This window comes from Erpetoichthys calabaricus, chromosome 2, assembly GCF_900747795.2.
Source record: "Erpetoichthys calabaricus chromosome 2, fErpCal1.3, whole genome shotgun sequence".
Lineage (NCBI taxonomy): Eukaryota > Metazoa > Chordata > Cladistia > Polypteriformes > Polypteridae > Erpetoichthys > Erpetoichthys calabaricus.
In genome coordinates, this window is record NC_041395.2 from 82,331,865 (window position 1) to 82,353,100 (window position 21,236).

A 21,236-nucleotide genomic window follows, 5' to 3' on the forward strand; every position below is an offset into this window, starting at 1 on the left:
TTATGAGCATGAATAAACAATATGCTTTAAACAAGAGCAAATGAATCATGCTAATTTAACAAAAAAAAAGACTGGTAGATATAACAAAAATATTCCAGAAAAACAACTGCACTCACCGCTGTCATTTTTGGTGCGATTTTTAAAAGTTGATAAACTGCATTTTATTTGATTGTTAGTGATGGCTACTTTTGGTAGGATGTTGGTGCCTCATGACCCAGGATTGTGAAAGCTGGCTCTGAAAATCAATAAACTGGAGAATTTAATGAAGAACTAGGACTGTAAAAAATTATATTGAAAATCAGCTCTTCTAATGGTCCTGAAGTACTGATTGTGAGAAGCCTTAGTCTGCTCATCATGGTTTATAAACCCCAAACCCCACACTGAACCTGCTGTGGATTGCTAGTTCATAATGAATCTCATTCACTCACATACCTATACTAGAACATTAGAATATTAGAATAATCTGGACAAGAACAGGCCATTCAGCCCAACAAAGCTCACCAGTTGTATCCATTTAATTTTTCCAAAATAAGATCAAGATCTCCTTTTGCTTAAACTGAAAAGACTTAGCTCTTTTAATCTTTCCTTGTTTCCGGTGGCCATGGAATAAGCCTTGTTGCTCTTCATTGTACTTTTTCTAGTGTTTCTATGTTATTTTTGTAGCCTGGAGACTAAAACTGCTCACAGTATTCCAGATGAGGTCTAACCAGTGTGTTATGAAGCTGCTCAATTTTATTGGACTAATTTTTAGTCATTAGTCACTTCAATGTTTGGAATATGATTGGAAACTGAAAAAGAAAATCAAATGGGAAGAACATGAAAACTCCACACACAGGGAACATGCCATCATTCAAACTCAGGAGTCTGGTCCTATATTGTGAATTTCCCCCTGGGATTAATAAAGTATCTATCTATCTATCTATCTATCTATCTATCTATCTATCTATCTATCTATCTATCTATCTATCTATCTATCTATCTATCTATCTATCTATCTATCTATAAAACAGCAGAATTAACCACTGCATAACTGTGATATCAAAGTTGGGCCTATAATCTTCTTCAGTTTAGTGATGGGTGGCCTTATGTTGTTTGGCAGGTTTCCAGGACGTACATGTGATGATCTTCATTGGTTTTGGCTTTTTGATGACCTTCCTGAAACGCTATGGCTTCGGTAGTGTTGCCTTTAACTTCCTCATAGCTTCCTTTGCCCTGCAATGGGCCACACTCATGCAGGGTTTCTTCCATGGAATGGGAAGTGATGGTAAGATCCACATAGGAATTGAGAGGTATGTAGAACTTCATAAAGATGACAAATTCTTTTAGTATTCCTTTTTTTCCCAGAGAACTTAAATATTTATTTTTAGTATTCATGTCTCCACAGCATGATCAATGCTGACTTCTGTACTGGGGCAGTTCTGATTTCATTTGGGGGAATACTTGGGAAAACCAGCCCTGTCCAATTGTTAGTGATGGCTGTTTTTGAAGTAACTCTCTTTGCGATCAATGAATACATCATCCTTAACATTGTAGAGGTATGTATAGCTCAGTTCTGGTGTTAAATTAGCCAAACAAATTATGTTTATTTTACATTAAAGTGTCTGCTGACTGACAGTTTTCAAAACCAAATTTATACATAAAAAACAAAATCATATCTGTGCCAACATTTAGCCCATGAATTATTAAGAGTGTAAAATTATATTTTCACTTTATATATTTTTTCTTGACTTGCTTTATTAGGCAGGGGGTGCTCCCAAGCAGCTATAGCCCTAGCTGACCACCCTGTGACCCCATGTTTAGTAGCTTTAGTATTTCTCTCAGCAGCTAGTTTCTTAAGTGTGCTTCGTTTCATTATTCAGCATTTGCTTGCTCAAATATTATGTTCCAACTGTGTCCAGAAGATATTAGATACCCTCTCAGATTGTCAATGTTCAAATAGACTCATTCAATGTTATCACACAGCATTAATGATTTTTAACGGTCTTCCATATTTTATGTTGGAATTGTCTTTCAGCTGTGAGTTGATGTCCTTCAAAGTGCATGAAGGCCTGACATGTGTACCACTTAAGTAATGGGCCAGTAATTTGTCCATGAAACTGTACTAACGTTGAGACTGGTCACTCAAAATGAGAATGTTGCCCATAGGGGTTATATGTATAACCTTATGTGGCTGAGGAGTCCTATTATTGAATAAGAGACCTTGGAACACTAGAGGTAGACAGTCAGGTTTTCAAAGACCTCCCTCATATCTTGTTTCCTATCCTACTCTTTCCTTCAACATGTTTTGTCCTTCTCAGCAGATAGACGGTCAGTCTTAACATAAGGACATGCTTGATTAATCATACACTATCATAGGAGACAATCTGTTGCAAGGGTCTTCCAGCTATTGATATTTTGACAGGAACTGGCATGTGAAATCTGCTCCTTTGAGGAAACCTAAGTAAGAAGAGTATCAAAACAATCTTTATGGGTTATTGACTGTTATACAGTCGAATTGGGGCACTGTGTGGCTGCATAGTACTTTCATTATTACTGACAGCCATTTAGACAAAGTATGCCTTGCCTTCTCTGACCTATTACAACTGTTTGCATGTTTTTTGTTCGTTTGGAGCACAGAGGGTTGTCACTTGCCTAGAGTCACACGATGAGTAGTGAACGAGCAACCTTCTGGGTTAAAATCCGTTGTGGTAACTAGTACTACTTTACACAGCCTTTGGTCATGGTCACTGCTTTATTATGCTGTATACAGTTAGACTATTTCATAGCAATATATTAACATTCTTTTTTGTTTTTACTGAGATATTCTGTTAATGTGCACACAACGTTTGATGGGTTTTCATCAATATATGTATACTGAGCACATGCAGCAATGCTGATCTCAGTTACATATACTTTATCTCCTTAGCACTTGCATTATTCTTGTTCCCCTTCTAATAAATTATCATTGCATAATAAACATATCAGTAAAATGGCATCTAATATTTGCAATTTTGTCAATGATTATGTAACGACTTTGTATGCTTTGGAACTTACACAAATAATGTGTGTTTCTTCATCTTGTATTTTTTTAATTCAGGCTAAAGATGCCGGCGGGTCCATGACAATCCACACCTTTGGAGCTTATTTTGGTCTGGTTGTGTCTCGTATTCTTTATCGCCCACATTTGGAAAAGAGCAGGCACCGGGAAGGCTCAGTGTATCACTCTGATCTGTTTGCAATGATTGGTGAGATAATGTTGTCAACATTAACCAGTACAACTTATTTATTTGGTCTGCCATTAAAATGCACCAATCTTGTCAGCAGAAGCTAAAGTCATTGTATTCACTGATGAATGGAGATGTAAAGAATGGATATAAACCAATGTAATTTTTTAACAGTTAATTTGGTCTCCCTGGTAGAATTACTCTTGTGTCAGTTTCAGTTTCTGGCAGAGAGTTTATGTTATTTCAGATAAAAATACAGTTGTGATAAACAAGGTATGGAGATCCCATGTCAGGCATTTTAAATCCAAAGCCCAATCCAAAAGGAGCAAAATCTTAAACTCGCATACCTATCCTAAAGTGACAAGCTTTCAAAAGCTCTCACTTTCTCAGTATCTTCTACTTCAACAATGTCTATTGAGTCATGTTTCTGGGTTTTCATTATATGATATTTCCCCCTAACATTATTGTAAAATATAGATCCTATATGGACTGTAATCAGACATAACCCCTTGTATATCTAGGAGATGAAACTTAGATATTGGATAATTAACTTTAACCCTTAATATTTGTGGCATTGGAGCGTGATAATGCTTCATTTATGTCAATTGGACTCCAGGTCACATGCATCCAAGTTTCATTTCCAGTTATGAAACATTTCTTAGAGTTTTCCTAGTCTGGCTTAATTAGCTCGTGATTCTCTTTTTGAACACTGGATGCATTGATACTTAATTTCTGGAGTCATTCTAGGCACCCAACGTGCACTGACCTTGTTCATGTTCAGTTGTTTATAAATAATGGATTCAATTGACCCATAACTAACCCCTCTATTACTCTTCAGTTGTGCATTACATTCACTTCATGGTCGTAGCATTTTCTTTTAATTTGGGGTCATTATTAAGAGATGTCCATGAAGGAATTCTTCAGCCCATCTCCTTGACTGTGGCATATTAACAGGTCTGGTCCAAATTCATGTTGACAAGAATGACTTTCCAAAAGTGCATCATAGTCTTCTAGAATTAGAAATTCAATTCTAGTATGACATTTTAATTTTATTTTGGATTTAAATGTCCTAGTTGGCTTCTTGAATAAAAGAAACAAACATAAATCACAAATGCAGGGAAGCTGTAATTCACATGTAGCTTAGTATGTATGAACTGAAATTTGGCCACTTACAAAATCAGTATTGTAGGATACCCCTTCCATGTTCAGGCTCAAAACATTTTAATCACCCATATTGTAAATTTTATAGTACCTGCCATTTTGAATTTTTGCCATTGGAGGTCCAAGATATTATTTAAGTATTCATAACAACTGAAATATACTTAAGTTGAGAATCATATATAATGTTTTAGACACAATGTCATTCCATGGTTTTGTTATGTTAGGGGCACAAGTAAACAGTTTCCAGGTAATAATAATAATAATTCATTACATTTATATAGCGCTTTTCTCAGTACTCAAAGCGCTATCCACACAGGGAGGAACCGGGAAGCGAACCCACAATCTTCCACAGTCTCCTTACTGCAAAGCAGCAGCACTACCACTGCGCCAGGTACTCTTCACCTTCATGCTTGGTATGTGAAGGAAACATCTAAAGCCTAAGCCAGTGCTGTTAAGTCAAGTGCATCTTAAAAATGCCCTTGACAAGGCAAATGTTGAAAGGAAACTGTTGGCATTTGAACTTGAATGAATAAATGATGCACTTTCAAGGGTATTCAGGGTTACCTGCTGGGTTTTGAAGGTATATGATCCTGGGAATCCCTGTGTGACATCAGCCCTCTGAGTAACTACTCAGACTTTCCAAATACTGTAACACAGTCCTGTGAAGAACCACTTGCACAGTGCTAAGTTTCGTGTGCCATTGGACACTATCTGGAATATGTATCACTCCCTCTTGATGCAAAAGACATCCATGTGTTGAAAAAATAAAAAGTTCCTTTGTCCTGGTATGGGTTTTATTTCTGTGATGGACTCCAAATGACAGTTTAATGCAAATTAGACAACTGAATCTGAGTGCCAGTTTCTGTTCATAGAGTGTACTTTACAGTTGTTTGTGGTGAATAGAAATAATTTTGTCTGTATATCTGAAAAATTAAAACCTCATTGTGTTTAATAAACATTAGTAGTGAAACATACTTTTTAAAAATCATGGCAAATGCTATACACACTTGAACTTGTTAATTTTTTTCTGTTTATAATTTAGGTACCATTTATCTGTGGATGTTCTGGCCTAGTTTTAACTCGGCTATCACAGCCCATGGAGACAGCCAGCACAGGACAGTAATGAACACTTATTACTCCCTTGCTGCCTGCACGTTGGCAACTTTTGCTTTGTCCTCTTTGCTTAGTGAGGAAGGCAAGTTGGACATGGTAAGGAGAAAAGTCCAGAATATTTTAATGCTGTTATTGCACATACTTTCTTCTTAATGGGTCTTTCAGAAATGAGTTATTCTGGCTGATTTTTTTTTGTGTGGAGGGGATAAAAACCTTTGTTTCAGTAAAATACAGGTCAAATTCTCTTAGAATGAACTCCGTTTTAACAATACTCTTGTTTTAACAATTTTTTTTTTGGTCCTGGCTAATTTCCTGTAGAGCTAATGTTAAAAAAAAAGGAACTCATTACAGCAAAGTCCATTTTATCTGCAAAATTCATTATGAGTCATTTTTTTATTTAAAAAGAGCAGCAAAATGCATATTTCTTCTGACCTTGGCCCAAAAGTCGCAATTCAGGAGCTCCGCCAAACAGCCAATTGTATTGTGTCTGAAGCCAGATCCTCCTGTGCAGCAGATCAGAGATTGAGAAGGGTTACTGCAGATCAGATACATTGTGGGCGGATCTACGGGTGAGATAACCGTCAATCAGATTCAAAATCAGCTGTATGTGCAGAGTTCTGGAGGTCGGCTGCAGCCAGTACATCAACCAGATTGAGGATTCATATTTGGGTCACCTTTCAGCAAGCGTACTGATTGCTGAACTTCCCTCATATTTATACTACTTGACCAGCTTCCAATGTGTTTTAGAAATTCGCAGAGATTATGCCTTGTACACCATAATTGTTAAAAAAAATGTTGCATTTGAATGCATCTTTGAATATTGTGCTCACAAATTTTTACATCCAACAATTTTTAATTTATTCTTATTAATGTGACTTTCATTTCCTCAAATATTTTATCATGATGTTTTTATGTAAAACTTTTCCAGGTTAAAAAAGGGTGACTCAAAAAAGAAAAATCAGAGACAGCCAGTGAATTAATTAGTCGACTGAATAGGGTGCTGTCACCAGAGGGCGCTGTTTTGCTAATACAAGGTAGACCACTGTATTCATATGGGCTTCGGCACTGATGTCAGCAATTTACTTTACAGAAAAGTTGGAAGTTCTCGCTTCAATTGATGCTGGCAACAAGAAGAAAGGGTTTGCCATTGAGTTCACCATTCTGCAGTCAGCTTTGTGAATGTGTACATTCTTAAAGACCGTGCTATGTTCCAATTCCATTACAACCAAAATCCCCGCTATAATGAATAGTTTTTTCAGTCCGAAACTCTTTGTTTTAATGGAATTTGACCTGTAATCAGAATTAAAGAGAAAAAGGGGCTGTAACAGAATGAATGTTGACATATTTAATGCATCATCCTCTTTTCCATAATTCACTAAATTTACTTAATAAACTTTCTGACTAAAAACTGTGTGAAAAATCGTGTAGGGAGTCAAGGCCCTAATTCAAACAACATGATCTAATGATTTATACATGAACAGGGTTCTCAAAAGCCAATTTTTTTAACAGAATGGATTGACTTTGTTTTTCCAAGACAATATTAATGTCATCTTGATTCTAGAATACTTTCTAGAATGCTTTCATATCAACCTAAATAGGATTCATTAGGGGCCAAGACTCCTCCAATACTTCACATAATGCACACCTTGTTCTTATAGTCAAGGATCCTTATGGCAGCCTCCAACCCATGCTCACCATATCTTTACTGTATCATACAAAGAGAAGTGAGAGTTTACAATTGCTTAACAATAGTCACATTTTCCGATCCAGTAAACATCTTGTGATCACTCAAGAGCAAGCAGACATTTTTTTCCTGTGGTTTTGGATTGTGTTCAAAGCACTGAATTTCTGTGTGTATGTGTGTGTCTGTGAGTGCACTCTTTGTACTGTGTTCCTCTTCAGTGCATGTGTGTGTTTTAAAAAAGAATTGATATTAACACCAGGCAGGGATATATTTTGATTTTTAAAACCATTTTCTCTGTCTGATTCTCATGATTTGCCATCTCCTGCAGGTTCACATCCAGAATGCTTCCCTTGCTGGTGGAGTAGCAGTGGGCACAGCTGGAGAGATGATGTTGACTCCTTTTGGCTCTATGATTGTTGGATCTTTAGCTGGAATAATATCCACCTTGGGATATAAGTTTTTAACGGTAGGTATACTTACCTATAGGCCAGTATATTTACTAACAAATTAAAGCCATCCACTGCAGTACATCTGTTAACAGTTTTTACAGGTTTTGACAAGCAAAATGAAGCAATTCAATCCACTGAGGTGCTTAGGCTGGACTAAGAAGCTGTTCCAATATCTCATCCAGGCATTTCACTTTAACCACCTGACTTGTAAGTTTGGTCCAGACTGCCATGACCCTTTGTTTAAGGAAGTGTATTTTTGGCTTCCACCTTGAATGCACTTTCCTTTAATTTCCACCAATGCCCTGGAGTATGTGAGTTGCCATTTAAATTACATTTTTCTTCTAGATCAACATTAACAATTCCTATTCAAATTTTGTAGACCTGAATTAAGTTCCCATGCAGCTTTCTCTGCTCACCACTAAACAGGTTAAATTGCCTTGAGCAGTCAGGGTCAGACATGTTTTCCAGTCTAGAGATGAACTTCTCTACAAGTGCTGCTATGTCTTTTCTATAGTGTGGTGCCCAGAACTGCACACAATGATCATAATATGGTATCATTACCACATTATAAAGTCTGAGTATAAATATCCCTTGATTGATGGTCGACAGTAACTTTGTAACAATGTACCATTTTACTTTGCCTTCTACAGATTGCATAGATATGAGAATATTGTGTTGATGTCAAATGGTAAATCCCTTTCATGGATTGCCATCTTTAGTTCAGTGTTACACACATGGTATATACAATACTAGAAACATGTGGACCTCCAGTCCTCCCCAGATCAAGGTTCCAAACCCAGGAGTTTGTGAGTACCAGCAGTTTGCCACATGGTATATGATTGACCCTTGTCAGATTCTGGAGCTTTCATTCTTCCTTTTCCTATTGAGTAAGTGGCTTCTGCAAATTGCTTCAGGCTCAACACATGTTGTCCTTTTTCATTCTGCCATGTTACTTTCTCAATCAGTTCCTCTATGCAGTTTGCTGTTGGAAAGACACAAATCCTGATAACGTTGCAGAGATTGCCACCAGCTACATTTTCTACTTTACCAGCATGTATCACGTCATAAGCTTTCGAATAACACCAACATTGAGGCTCTAAATCCAGTGGTTCATGAGTAATAACGTGACAGACAGACACACCCCTTATCATTTTACATAATGACTAATGTTCCTTTGGGATGCATGTTCTAAACTGAATGCCAATACCTACTGTAGGGTTTAACACTTCCGAAATAATATTTTTTTTTCTGTGTGATCATGAAATATACAAGGAAACATCTTTATTTGGCACACATAGGGCTTTACATGCAATCATTGTCTATTGACTACATGCCCAATTTAATAAAAAAAAATATTAATCTTCTTAACAGTCTCATAACGGTGTCAGACTTCTCTTTATCAGGTCTTTTAAAGTTCAGGTAATAGCTTGCAAGAAATTACCTGTTCATTTTCTGTACTAACTAATTCTAGTACATGATCATGGGAGCCAAAGACTATCCCAGTAGCATTTGGCATAACCAAGATCCAACTCCAGATGTGATAGAAGTCCTTTGCAGGGCACACTTACAGACACACATGCATTGAGTGCATTAATAAAGCCATAGATAATTTTAATATTTGAGAATTAGTCAGAGTGCCTATAAAACAAGTCAAGCGAGCAAAGGAAGAACAAGGAAGCCCCACATACTGTAGATCAGTCTAAGAACTGAAGTCAAGCCCTTGTGGGTCAGGAAGCTTTGAGACAGCAAACCTGACCACTGTGCCACCTTATATAAAATGCTTTAATGTCTTTTATTGATTGCCATTGTACTTATGTCTCTCCATTTATACAAATTAGTAAACTGCAATGTAGAAATAATTTCAATTGTAACTTTTGAAGAGTGGGCGTTGAAAGCATTTATGCAGGTGCTATATTTTTAATCTAAAAATACCTCTGAGAGATAACTTTAGAAATACATTAAGGTGAAATTAATCAATTTGTCGTTAACATCTTTAAAGTGCACTTGTTAAGTTGCAAATTTGAACAATGCCGCAACAACAAGCTTTTTTGTGAAAGAGGAACTGGAATCAGCTGTTTATTAAAAAAAAAAACTCAGCAGTGCACTTTTTATGATATGAGGGTGCCCTCTAGTGACTAAAAGTGGACTTGTGCATGGTAAAAAAATAGTACATACTGTACTGTGGTACTCTTGAGTGTAGTTCCATGTATGCACACTGCAAAAAATGAAATCTAAGCAAATTAAAACTATTTATATCATGACATTAAATCTTGTTTTCCCTATTGTAACAGTTATTGACTTAGCAAAAAATTTGTATTTACAATTATTTAGCGTACTTTAAGAAATCTTGTCAAGTAAATTTTGCTTACCCCATTAGCAGATTGTTTTGCTAAATACAAGCAAAACAACTCCCATTTAAATTTTTTGCAGTACAGCTGTTATTGATTATTTAGTCAATTTTTAACTATAGTGTTATTGAAGTGTTATTTATGTATTTCAGCAAGACACCAGAAGCTTAGCTATGGATTAGGGTTCTCTTTGTAGTGAATTTAGACATGTTATTTATCCTGACACACTATGAAGTGAGCGATGAAGATCACTTGATTCTACAGAAGCTAACACGTTTATTCAGTAATATTGCAACACTCTCTCTTCTGAATAAAAAAGTCAGACAAATGGAATGTCTCTTTAGTTCAGTTCTTAAGATTCTCACCAGAATTGCACCAGAGATATCCAAATGCCTTTCAGTTTCCAACTTATTAACAAACATTACTGTCGACTTTACTATCAATAGGTATGACAGTAAAGAAAATAAACTCCCCAAGAAATACCACTTTTATTTACATTTTTTTTCATAATTAAACTGAATTTGTATCAATTCAATGTATTGTTATTAAGAACACTTCCACTTACAGCGCACTAAACAGAATTTACATATATACAAATATAATTTCCATCCATCCATTATCCAACCCGCTGTATCCTAACTACAGGGTCACGGGGGTCTGCTGGAGCCAATCCCATCCAACACAGGGCACAAGGCAGGAAACAAACCCCGGGCAGGGTGCGCACACACACACCCACACACCAAGCACACACTAGGGACAATTGTAGGATGCCAATGCACCTAACCTTCATGTCTTTGGACTGTGGAAGGAAACCGGAGTACTCGGAGGAAACCCATGCAGACACGGGGAGAACATGCAAACTCCATGCAGTTCTCCTAACTGCAAGGCAGCAGCACTACCCACTGCGCCACCGTGCTGCCCACAAATATAATTTGAAAGAAAGAAAGAAAAATCTAAACATAAAACATAATTAAACATATAAACAGAGAATGCTCATATACGTATGTACTGTATATATATATACTAGCAAAATACCCGCGCTTCGCAGCGGAGAAGTAGTGTGTTAAAGAGGTTATGTAACCATATATATACATAAACATATATACATATATATACATATCTATATATACACATATCTACATATACATATATATACATATACACATCCACATATACATATATATATATACATATACAAATTTACATATCTACATATATATATATATAGATATAAATATAGACATACATATATACATACATACATTCACATATATATATATATATATATATACACATACATTCACATATATATATATATATATATATATATATATATATATATATATATATATATATATATATATATATATATATATATATATACTGTATATATACATATCTACTTATTGGCTCCTGTATTTAGGATATAGCGGGTTGGATAATGGATGGATGGACATCTGTATGCATAGCCCTATTTGCCCGTTTTCGTTTTTTTTCTTTCTTCAGTAATATTTCAGTAAACCCGGAGCTTGTCAGTTCAAATCCTGGTACTGACACCACTGTGTGACCCTGAGGAAGTCACTTCACCTGCCTGTGCTGCAAAAAACAAAAGTAATGTAACAAATTGTACCTCAGATGTTGCAAGTTGCTGGAATAAAGGCATAAGTAAAATAGATAAATATGTATTATACACATAGGAACTATTAATTTATTTTCTAGTTAAGTCATCTGCAGCAAACCTTTATAAATGAGGGTTTCTCCTTTTTAGATAGTGCAAACTGTTTCTTCTTCATTGACGTTTTCTCTTGGAGAGCTTTTTTCATTTCATTGAAAATTAAAGCAGCAGCTGCCAAAATATGTAGCTTTCTTATTAATTTTTCAACATTGTGTAAAATAAATTTATAAAGTAACATAAAAGGTTTAAATACTGATTATCCTTTTACACTAAAATATTACTAAAGAAATACAAAAAAAGTAAAATGCATATGTTGTTTTTCTTTAAGGAGATTAAATATTACTGAAGAAAGAAAAAAAAAACTAAAACAGCCAAATGGGGCTATGCATACAAACTTAAAAGGTTTAAATAAAACAGAAATATATACTTTTATTTTTACTTGCTTAACTTGTGGAGGGTGTATCCTGTAGCAAAGCCCTAACTTTTTTCGTGAAAGCCCATTTTAGTCAATAAGTCTTAAAAAAAGGTGTAAAGATATTGACAATAAGCTACGCAAACCCAGCAAGACATGGAATCGTTTAAATCAAGTATCATTACTACTTCCTTTCTTAAAGAGAAGTAAGGCAGTACTTATAAGCTTACATATTTATATATAGACATACATACATATATATATATATATATATATATATATATATATATATATATATATATATATATATATATATATATATATATATATATGTATGTATATATATATATCTATATCCGAAGCCGTGCAAGCACACTCTTGAGAATGCAATGTATAGTTGTACAGGAGAAAAGCAATCTTGCCTCAAATCAATGGCAACCTTTTGTAGGTCTATGAACTTAATGTAAACTTTAGGTTTACAAGGTGCTTTCTTTCCGAAGTACCTGCACTCATGAATATGTCTGTATGCGTCAGTCGCTCAAATCCCCGCGCTTCACACCGGCGAAGTACTGCTTTTAAATTTTTATTAAGAAGAAAAGAAAACCTTTTTAAATTGAGGGAAAATATACCAATAACAATTTGTTAAGGATCTGTTTTTTTGTGAAGCTGCCTTTACTCGAGTGATCACTTCGAGCTGACTTGCTGGCCAACTATAAGCGTTACCTGGTAGGTAACCACCCATACAATCAGATTGTGAATCAGACTACGAATGCCGTGAATGTAATTACCCCGATGTACATGTTGTCAAATAAACGAACCACACGCCGTGGCGCAATTTTAGGAGCTTCGCCTGTAGCGCTGACGTCCGAGGTTCGATTCCCGTAAGGGAGTGAAGTGAGTGGCTGGTTACCTACCAGGTAACGCTTATGGTTGGCCAGCAAGTCAGGTAACATCAGCCACAGTGCCTTCAGTTGTGAGAAGCAGATCATAGAATGGTTGAAAATAGTTTACTGTCAAATAATGCAAAGAGTACGCGACACGTCTTTCTCCCTTATTCTTGGCTCATCAGGCGTACACACTCACTGCACTCGCTTACGGTAATCAAACCTCGGATGTCAGCGCTAGAGGGGCTTCGCAGCGGTGAAGTATTGCTTTTAAATTTTAATTAAGAAGAAAAGAAAACCTTTTTAAATTAAGTCTTAAAAAGAGGTGTAAAGATATTGACAATAAGCTACGCAAACCCACCAAGAAATGCAATCATTTAAATCAAGGCGCGAGTCGAAAAAACACCATCCCATAATATTAGTTAACGATTAACACATTTCTATATGTATTGTAAGCATACAATACAACTGATAATATGTTGCGCTTATTTATCTGGTGTACCGACATTTTTGCGCGTTTAACGTCTGAAATCTAACGTGGTTTGTGCCCTTCAGAATGAAAACAGTTTGCATTTACCTTTTTAATAAAAGGCGAGCTTTTAAGCCTGAGAAATCACCCCGTAAATGCACACATTTAATTGCACATGTGTTAATATGTATGCTTACACAGTATTAAAAGACACTCAAAAATTAACGTCATTTACCTTCGTTCCCGCGTTTGACTTGTGCTGTAAATCTCTTCCTTGTTTTTAGTTCACGTGATTACGTAGGAAGCGTGATGAGGCGATACGTGACTCCGCCTCCTCCATTAGAGTATATGGACAAAAACAGGTTCCAGTTATGACCATTACACGTAGAATTTCGAAATGAAACCTACCTAACTTTTGTAAGTAAGCTGTAAGGAATGAGCCTGCCAAATTTCAGCCTTCCACCTACACAGGAAGTTGGAGAATTAGTGATGAGTGAGTGAGTGAGTGAGTGAGTGAGTGAGTGAGTGAGTGAGTGAGTGAGTGAGTGAGTGAGTGAGTGAGTGAGTGAGTCAGTCAGTCAGTCAGTCAGTCAGTCAGTGAGTCAGTGAGGGCTTTGCCTTTTATTAATTAGTGTAGATGTATATATATATATATATGTATATGTGTAAAAAAGAGAAAGTTGTCTCCCCTTTTTGGTGTATGACACTCTAAAAATTAAATAAAAAGTTGAAATTAAGCTTGTTACACTTTTATTTACACACAGTGACCCACATCAGCCAAGGGGAAATAAAAGTTTAGCACATTTTGAAAATGAATTAATATTAAAACAATAGAATCCTTATTGGAATAAGCGAACACCTCCTAATAACTGCATTTGTAAATTCACTCAGACATAGCAGGTCACCTCACTGATCAAACAACAAACTAATCAATTATGATAGTTTTGATTAGCTAAATAATAGAGGATTTTAAGGCATAAAAATTCAATTCAAAGCGAAGAATTAACAATAGTTGGAGTTGTACTTTCAAATAAATTTCCAGGTAAAGTTGTAAAAAGGCATAATGCAGGAGATTAGTATAAAAAGATTTCAATGGTTTTAAGTTATCCAAAAGAGCACAGTTAAAATGTGGAAGGGGTATGGCTCCCCTAAGTCTTACCATTCGTAATGCCATCCCTCCTAACTGGATGTCAGTCAGATATTTAGACAGGCTCTCAGAAACATTATTATAGAAAGATATTACATGATTGCAGTGGGCTGGTGTCCTGCCCAGGGTTTGTTTCCTGCCTTGCGCCCTGTGTTGGTTGGGATTGGATCCAGCAGACCCCCGTGACCCTGTAGTTAGGATATAGCAGGTTGGATAATGGATGAATAGATGGATGGATATTACATGATGCTACAAAAGTAAAATTTATATCTGTGAAATATCAGATAATCTATCTAGAGCTATGTTATGATTTGTTTATGACAGCTGCACAACAGATACACACTGCTGCCAATGAAGCATCTGAAACATTGTTTTAACTGTACTTTAGTTGCAATTAATTTTTACACATTTTTGCATTACTTTCATTGTACCATAATATCTGATGCCAGTCAACCATTTTTAACAGGACTGAAAGGTCAGAATCATTACACCGTTCAAAAACAATTTCCATCCTGAATGATAAAGAAAAAAGAGAGATAGGAAAAGAACTGCATGAAAATAAAGTTTGGTAGATTATGATAGAGTGACATATGTGCACATGACAGTGGAAAAAGAAATACATTTTAAAGGTACAGGAGGAAAAAATACAAAGATAGGAAAAGAGGAATAATGAAAGACAGAAGAATTACTAAAGTTGTTCATTTTGAGCAAACTGAGCTGAGAGTTCTAAGGATTTGGTCAATTCTCCAGAACAAGTGGTTAGGAAAAGTGTGAGTGAAAACATGAAGTTCAGTTTGAAACAGCAAATTGGTGTAGCCATGTAGTGCAGGAAAGAAAAAACCACTAGTGAGTTATGGTTGAAACAGAATGAACTGTGAATGAGTCCAAAATGTCAAGTCGTGAATACTGGAGAAGCAACGGGGTATAAGTGAGAGTGAGAGAGAGAGAGTGTGCCACAAAATGGAACATTTTAGTAAAACCCAAGGACAAGAGGCTAAATTATTTAGGTATTGACATGTGAATCCTCCAACTAGGATGATTTTAACTACCTGTTAATATAAATAGTATAAAGGTCTTTGGTCTAAGGACCAAAGATTATTACAAAACATTATGGTAAATACATTTCAACAATAACATTTATTTCTATAACACATTTTCATACGCAGGATTGTAGCTCAAAGTGTTTTACAAGATACCAAAGACATAGTAAGAAACAAAGAAAAACAAATTTAAATTAGATTATAAAAATGATGAATAAAAAACATACAAGAAAATAATATACATTTACATAAGATAGATATATAATTAACAGAGAAGTAGTCCTTATAGATAAAATTGGTTTTAAGTCTAAAGATGAGTCTGATGAAAAGGTCAATTGGCCAGTGAGGATAGAAAAAATAAAAATTCTATTTTTTAGTGACTTATTATGTTACGTTTATGTATATATAGACAGTTCCAGCTAGGTGTATCTGAGGTAAAGGTCAAGAGTAAGTAAGACCTTATTTGTTCAATTTCTATATGACATAAAAACTTGTCATACAGACAAAAAGATTATTATCAAATCTACATTGTACAATGAAATATGCAATTGCATGTCTCCCATTGACTAGTGACAGTAATCATACCAAAAATAGAAAAAGTAATCTCTGTGTTTAAGAATAAGATTTACAGACTGGTAATCTACAACAATTTCCACCCAATATGGAGGTACAGGGGAAGTACTGCACATAAATATGTTTCTTACGGTACTTTAACTTTAAACTAAGTACAAATTCAATAATGAACGTGTGGCCAGGTTATCATTTTTACAGGGCAAATTGTGGAATTGAATATATACATTACAAAATATTTGTTCTTATGATTGACTGTTCTGCTATCTGACCTACTAGCTGTCCCCCGGCGGCTCTGCCTTCATAGTAGTGAAACAGGACAAACTTTAAAAATCAATAAAAAAAGAAAAAAAAATGTAATTCTGGCCAAGTGGAAGGTAGGTACGCTCTAACGTCAAATGTTGGCACTGTATCTGATTGTGTTCAGCTCTGACGGGAGAGCAAGCATGTGGCTGTGATATCTCAGCTAATCAGCAGCTACTCTCTAAAACACACGTAGCTCTGATCTCTCTCTCTCAAAAACATCAAACGTTACTCCTCAACAATCTGTAGATAATAATGTCTGGTATAGTTAGCTAAGCGGAGGCAAGGTACGCTCCAACACATGGCGAGAGGTAGACCGATTCGAACAGAGGCTGGCACGTGAGTGAGGAGGGCCCACTTCACTCTCCCTCAGTCCTCAGCCTCCTTCTTGGATTTGCACAAATAAATCAATGCCGTAAGCAAGCTATGATACTTAGCGTAATGAGAGAAGTCACAAAATCAACTGGAATGTTCAAGCAAATTATAGAAAAAAACCTGATCTAAATCCATTAAGTAGTTCTCTCGTGAAAAGCATACAGACATACATACAGACAGACAGACAGATATTGGATTTTTTATATATATCTATATATATATATATATATATATATATATATATATATATATATATATATAGATGGGTAGAAACTGTCCCTGAATCTACTGGTATGAGTGCTGATAGCCCTGTACCATTTGCTTGAAGGAGGAATGAGAAAAGCTGCACTGAAGAATGGCTGAAGTCTTCAGTAATCCTGTTTGCCTTTCTAAGTGTTGTATTTGTCATGAAGAGAAAGCAGCTGGGTGTGAGTAATATTGTGTTCCACCTTCACCACTCTCCACAGTTAACAAATGGAAAAATGCCAGCTTACCTCAGATGCATAAGGGAGTGGAGGTGCTGGTGATCCTTTTTGACAATAGGTGAAATGTATTGCGCCCACTGCATTTTTTCATTCATAGGCTACAGGTCAGGTGTGTTTTTATTGCTGTAGCTTTGTTTTGGATGCAGTTCTCCAAAAAGAGACTTGTGTAGGTTTCTAACTAGAAGTCAATGACAGCTTTGTCGGAGCTATAGGTCTTCATGTCAAAGAATGGTCTTTGTGTACATATGACAATATTATAAGCAAATCACAAATCTGGTACCTTTTTGCTAAGGTAACAGCAAAAAAGCCTCCATAAGATTGTGTTTCCAAGTGGCAAAAAGTGATTTGGTGAGATGAGACCAGATGTTGTATTATTTGGGACAGGGAATCATTTCAAGACATTTGTAGAAAGCAAGGTAAATGGTGCAAAGTACCCTCACATTCTTGAAGTAAATCTGCATCTCTCAGCCAGATTGCTGGAAATGGGAATATGATTGGCCTTTCAACATGACCCTAAAGCACCCAAAGCACACCACCACAGCAAACATATAGTGGCTGAAGGACAGGAAGGTACATTTCTTTGGCATAGTTAGAAACCCCAACCTAAACTTCGCTGAATCTTTGGAATGACTTAAGAGGACACCACAGTTTGACTCATCTTGAATATTATAAGGAGACATGGATAGATATTCCTTCCTCTACGTTTGCACAGTTGGCAGAGATGTATCCAGATAGATTCAGAGCTGTTATACAAGCACTGAACCTTCAAAAAAGTAATAACGCAAGGGAAGAATGCTGTTATTCAAATCCTATTCTACTTTTTTATTTATTTTTATTTTTTTCTGAATTGTTTTATCCACTCAGATGTTGCACAGTAAAACTAGTAAGGAAATCTGGAAAAGTTATTTGTTTCATTGTTAGGATTTAGAGTAACAAAAATAAACATTTTAATAGAGCTAGTGACTTTTTATAGTTGCTATGTATGTAGATTCTGAAAAGAATCGTTCTGTAGGCAATCAATAAATAGATTTCTAAAGACAGGTCCTTTAAATGTGGTGATGGAAAAGGTGTGAGTACCACCATGGACACCAGAAAGAGAAATCAAATGGAAAAGTTTTTCCTAATGGATAAGCAAAAATCTACAGTATATATATTATATATATAAAATGATATGGGTTATCTGTCTACCACAAAAAGCCTATGCACATATGACCCTTCAAGCTTGATATAGGTCTCAATCAACAACTTGTGCCATGACACATGCAACAGGACCCATTCATTGGATGTGAGGTCAACGGTGTCCCTGACTTCTGACTGGAAATGCTCAGGCATATATGCCACTGCCAGTAAAGCACAGTGGCATGCAACATGCAACATAGCCAATACGAACATAGCTCATACCACATGTCTGACACAAAAACAGAGCGACATTACAATAACCTTAGTGGAGTGACAGGGAGTGCTGTGCCTCATGAGTTGTGCATGAACCACCTACTCCGATTTTCAAAGAAATTGGGTGATGACTACTCACCTGCTTTGTACAAGAAAATGAGACACTGCCAAGCCAAATCAAAGTCTTGGATGCCATTATATCCTGAAAAAGGCTGCTCCATCCTTATCACCGTGTACCTTAGTTTCTCTTTCTCGTGATGGTCATACTGCCCAGCCACTTGCTGTTGAGCCTAATTATTCCCACCCCCATACAAATGTTGCTTTTACAATTTCACATCAATGTTTGTTAAATGAACAGTACTTGGGAAAGTTGGATCACCTTTGTGCTCACAATATAGGGGTAAAGCAAAACACTCTGTTACCAAATTAGAACGCTGTTGCTTGCTTTATATAAACCTCCACACATACTAAAAGAAAATATAATTTCTACAAGAAGTGCAAAAAGAAACTGTCTATAACAAATACTCAACATCAACAACTCCTTTATCTTTTGAATCCATGAGAGCTTCTGCTGATAGTCAACTAGGACATGGTGCCTAAGTGTTAACAATGAATAATCAAGTTGATCATTATTAGTAGACTGCACCCCTACATATAACTTCCACATGAAATGCAAACAGAGACTGTTTAGAACACATATGCAATATCAACAGCTCCTTCACTTTTCCATCCACGTGAGCCTCTATTGCTGTTCCCTCAGGACACGGTGCCTACATGTTCAGAATTCATAATGAGATTCATCATTATATTGAACTACATCTCTTTATATTACATTTTATTTGAGGACCTGAAATCAGTGTGTTTCACTAGAGGTTACGATGAGAGTGCAAAATAAAACAATTGCAGCAGCAACTCTAACAAGAGCTTGCTATGCTAAAATCTTCATCCTTGATTTAAATGCTGAAACCAGTGGGCCTTTATTACTCAGCTAGTTGCTCACACTTACACAGTGGACAAATTTAACGAAAATTAGATGTCATTATTAAAAGTTTTAAAAGGTAGCAGAATAAGGAGGAGATCAACTAAACAGGCAGTGTGGTGAAGTGACAAAAACACTGGCCTTTAACCCATCATGGTTGATGTAAGGCCTTACCTCTCCCTCTCTGTGGAACCTATGTGAGTTACTTAATCTGCCCATGCTTAGACTATAAAACACTTATATGTTATGTAAAGCACTTTGGGACTTGTAATAACTATTGAAAGTTTTGTTATTTGAAAAGCTAAAATAACTGAAGAGCATTTAACATTTCAAAAGGAAAAATTGAGTTTAAAGGCTGATTTATACTTCTCCACTGTGCCTACAGCATATCAGTGGCACAGCCTGACACCCATCTCCTCAAAAATGTGACTATACATCCACGCTAACCCTATGAAGACCCCTTGTACACTGATTGGCCAGTTTGGTAACTGTGTATTTCCTGGAAAGCATTTTCATTTGTTTTCCGGTTTGGAAGTGAATGTATTAAAAATTGAAAAAATGTAAGGGACAAAAATGTTCACCTGTGGAAGAAAATATATATAGCAAAATGAGTAATGATCCTGGAGGGCAAAAACTTCAAGCATTTTAACAGACCATTCACTTTTCTTGCATGCTACAAACACTGCCAACTAACATTCAGGCATGTGCCTATGGTGCGGCATAACACAGAAGTATGAATTGCTTTCAATGACATTGCCTACGCACATAGCTTCAGCATAGGCTTGAAACAGAAGTATAAATCAGCCTTTAGAACTAAATTACAGGAAAAAGCTTAAAGCTGGTGCAAGGCATCCCAAGCAAAGAATAAAGACAGAGACTGAAATTTATTGTAAATTAAATTATGTTATATTGCACATCAAATATTATTAATCTACTAAATGCTCCTGTTTTGGGGGTATCAGGCAGCATCTGGTCGGGAATGGCATACTCCAGCACTCCTGAATGATCATTTCAGAACCACCAGTTAATCTAATATGGGCATCTTTACAAATGAGAGAGGAAATAGTAGACCTGCACTGACATATTGCAAACAGAATGTGCAAACTCCATATACATGGTCAGCAAAGTGGAAATATGTCCACTGTTATTGAGGCTCTCTGTCATAACCAAAGCAGAAGCATGGCATACTAATAGTACTCTATCTATCCATCTTTCCAGGCTTAATCTAGTTTAACATTGTGGGTTTATGTTCTATTTACATTTTTATGTATCATTCTTTACAAAGTATCAGCAAATACAATAGGATGTTCTGGTAGTAAAGAAAAGGAAAACTAAAAATCCTGTCTGGTGGAAGTTTGAAACAAAATGACCATTGTGATCAATATTCATCACCAAAAAGGAAATTATGGCTGATCTGGACATCCAGATCTTTGAGAAATTCAGGTATATAAATTTTCAGACAAAACCCTGCTGAAGGTAAAGTAGAATCATGCAACATTTTCTCATTAAAAAGTTATCCAGATGTGAACATTATAAGAGAAAATGTG

The 21,236-nt window shown here is 36.0% G+C and overlaps 1 protein-coding gene across 1 annotated transcript in view; it reads left to right on the forward strand.

Moving 5' to 3' along the window:
* rhbg (Rh family B glycoprotein) overlaps nt 1-21,236 on the forward strand; it is an 83,186-nt gene that overhangs the window by 27,178 nt on the left and 34,772 nt on the right. The window contains exons 2-6 of the mRNA XM_028793998.2: nt 1,100-1,289; nt 1,385-1,535; nt 3,077-3,224; nt 5,407-5,573; nt 7,490-7,627. Of these exons, the coding sequence (XP_028649831.1) occupies nt 1,100-1,289; nt 1,385-1,535; nt 3,077-3,224; nt 5,407-5,573; nt 7,490-7,627 (794 nt within the window). The remainder of the gene's footprint in view (nt 1-1,099; nt 1,290-1,384; nt 1,536-3,076; nt 3,225-5,406; nt 5,574-7,489; nt 7,628-21,236) is intronic.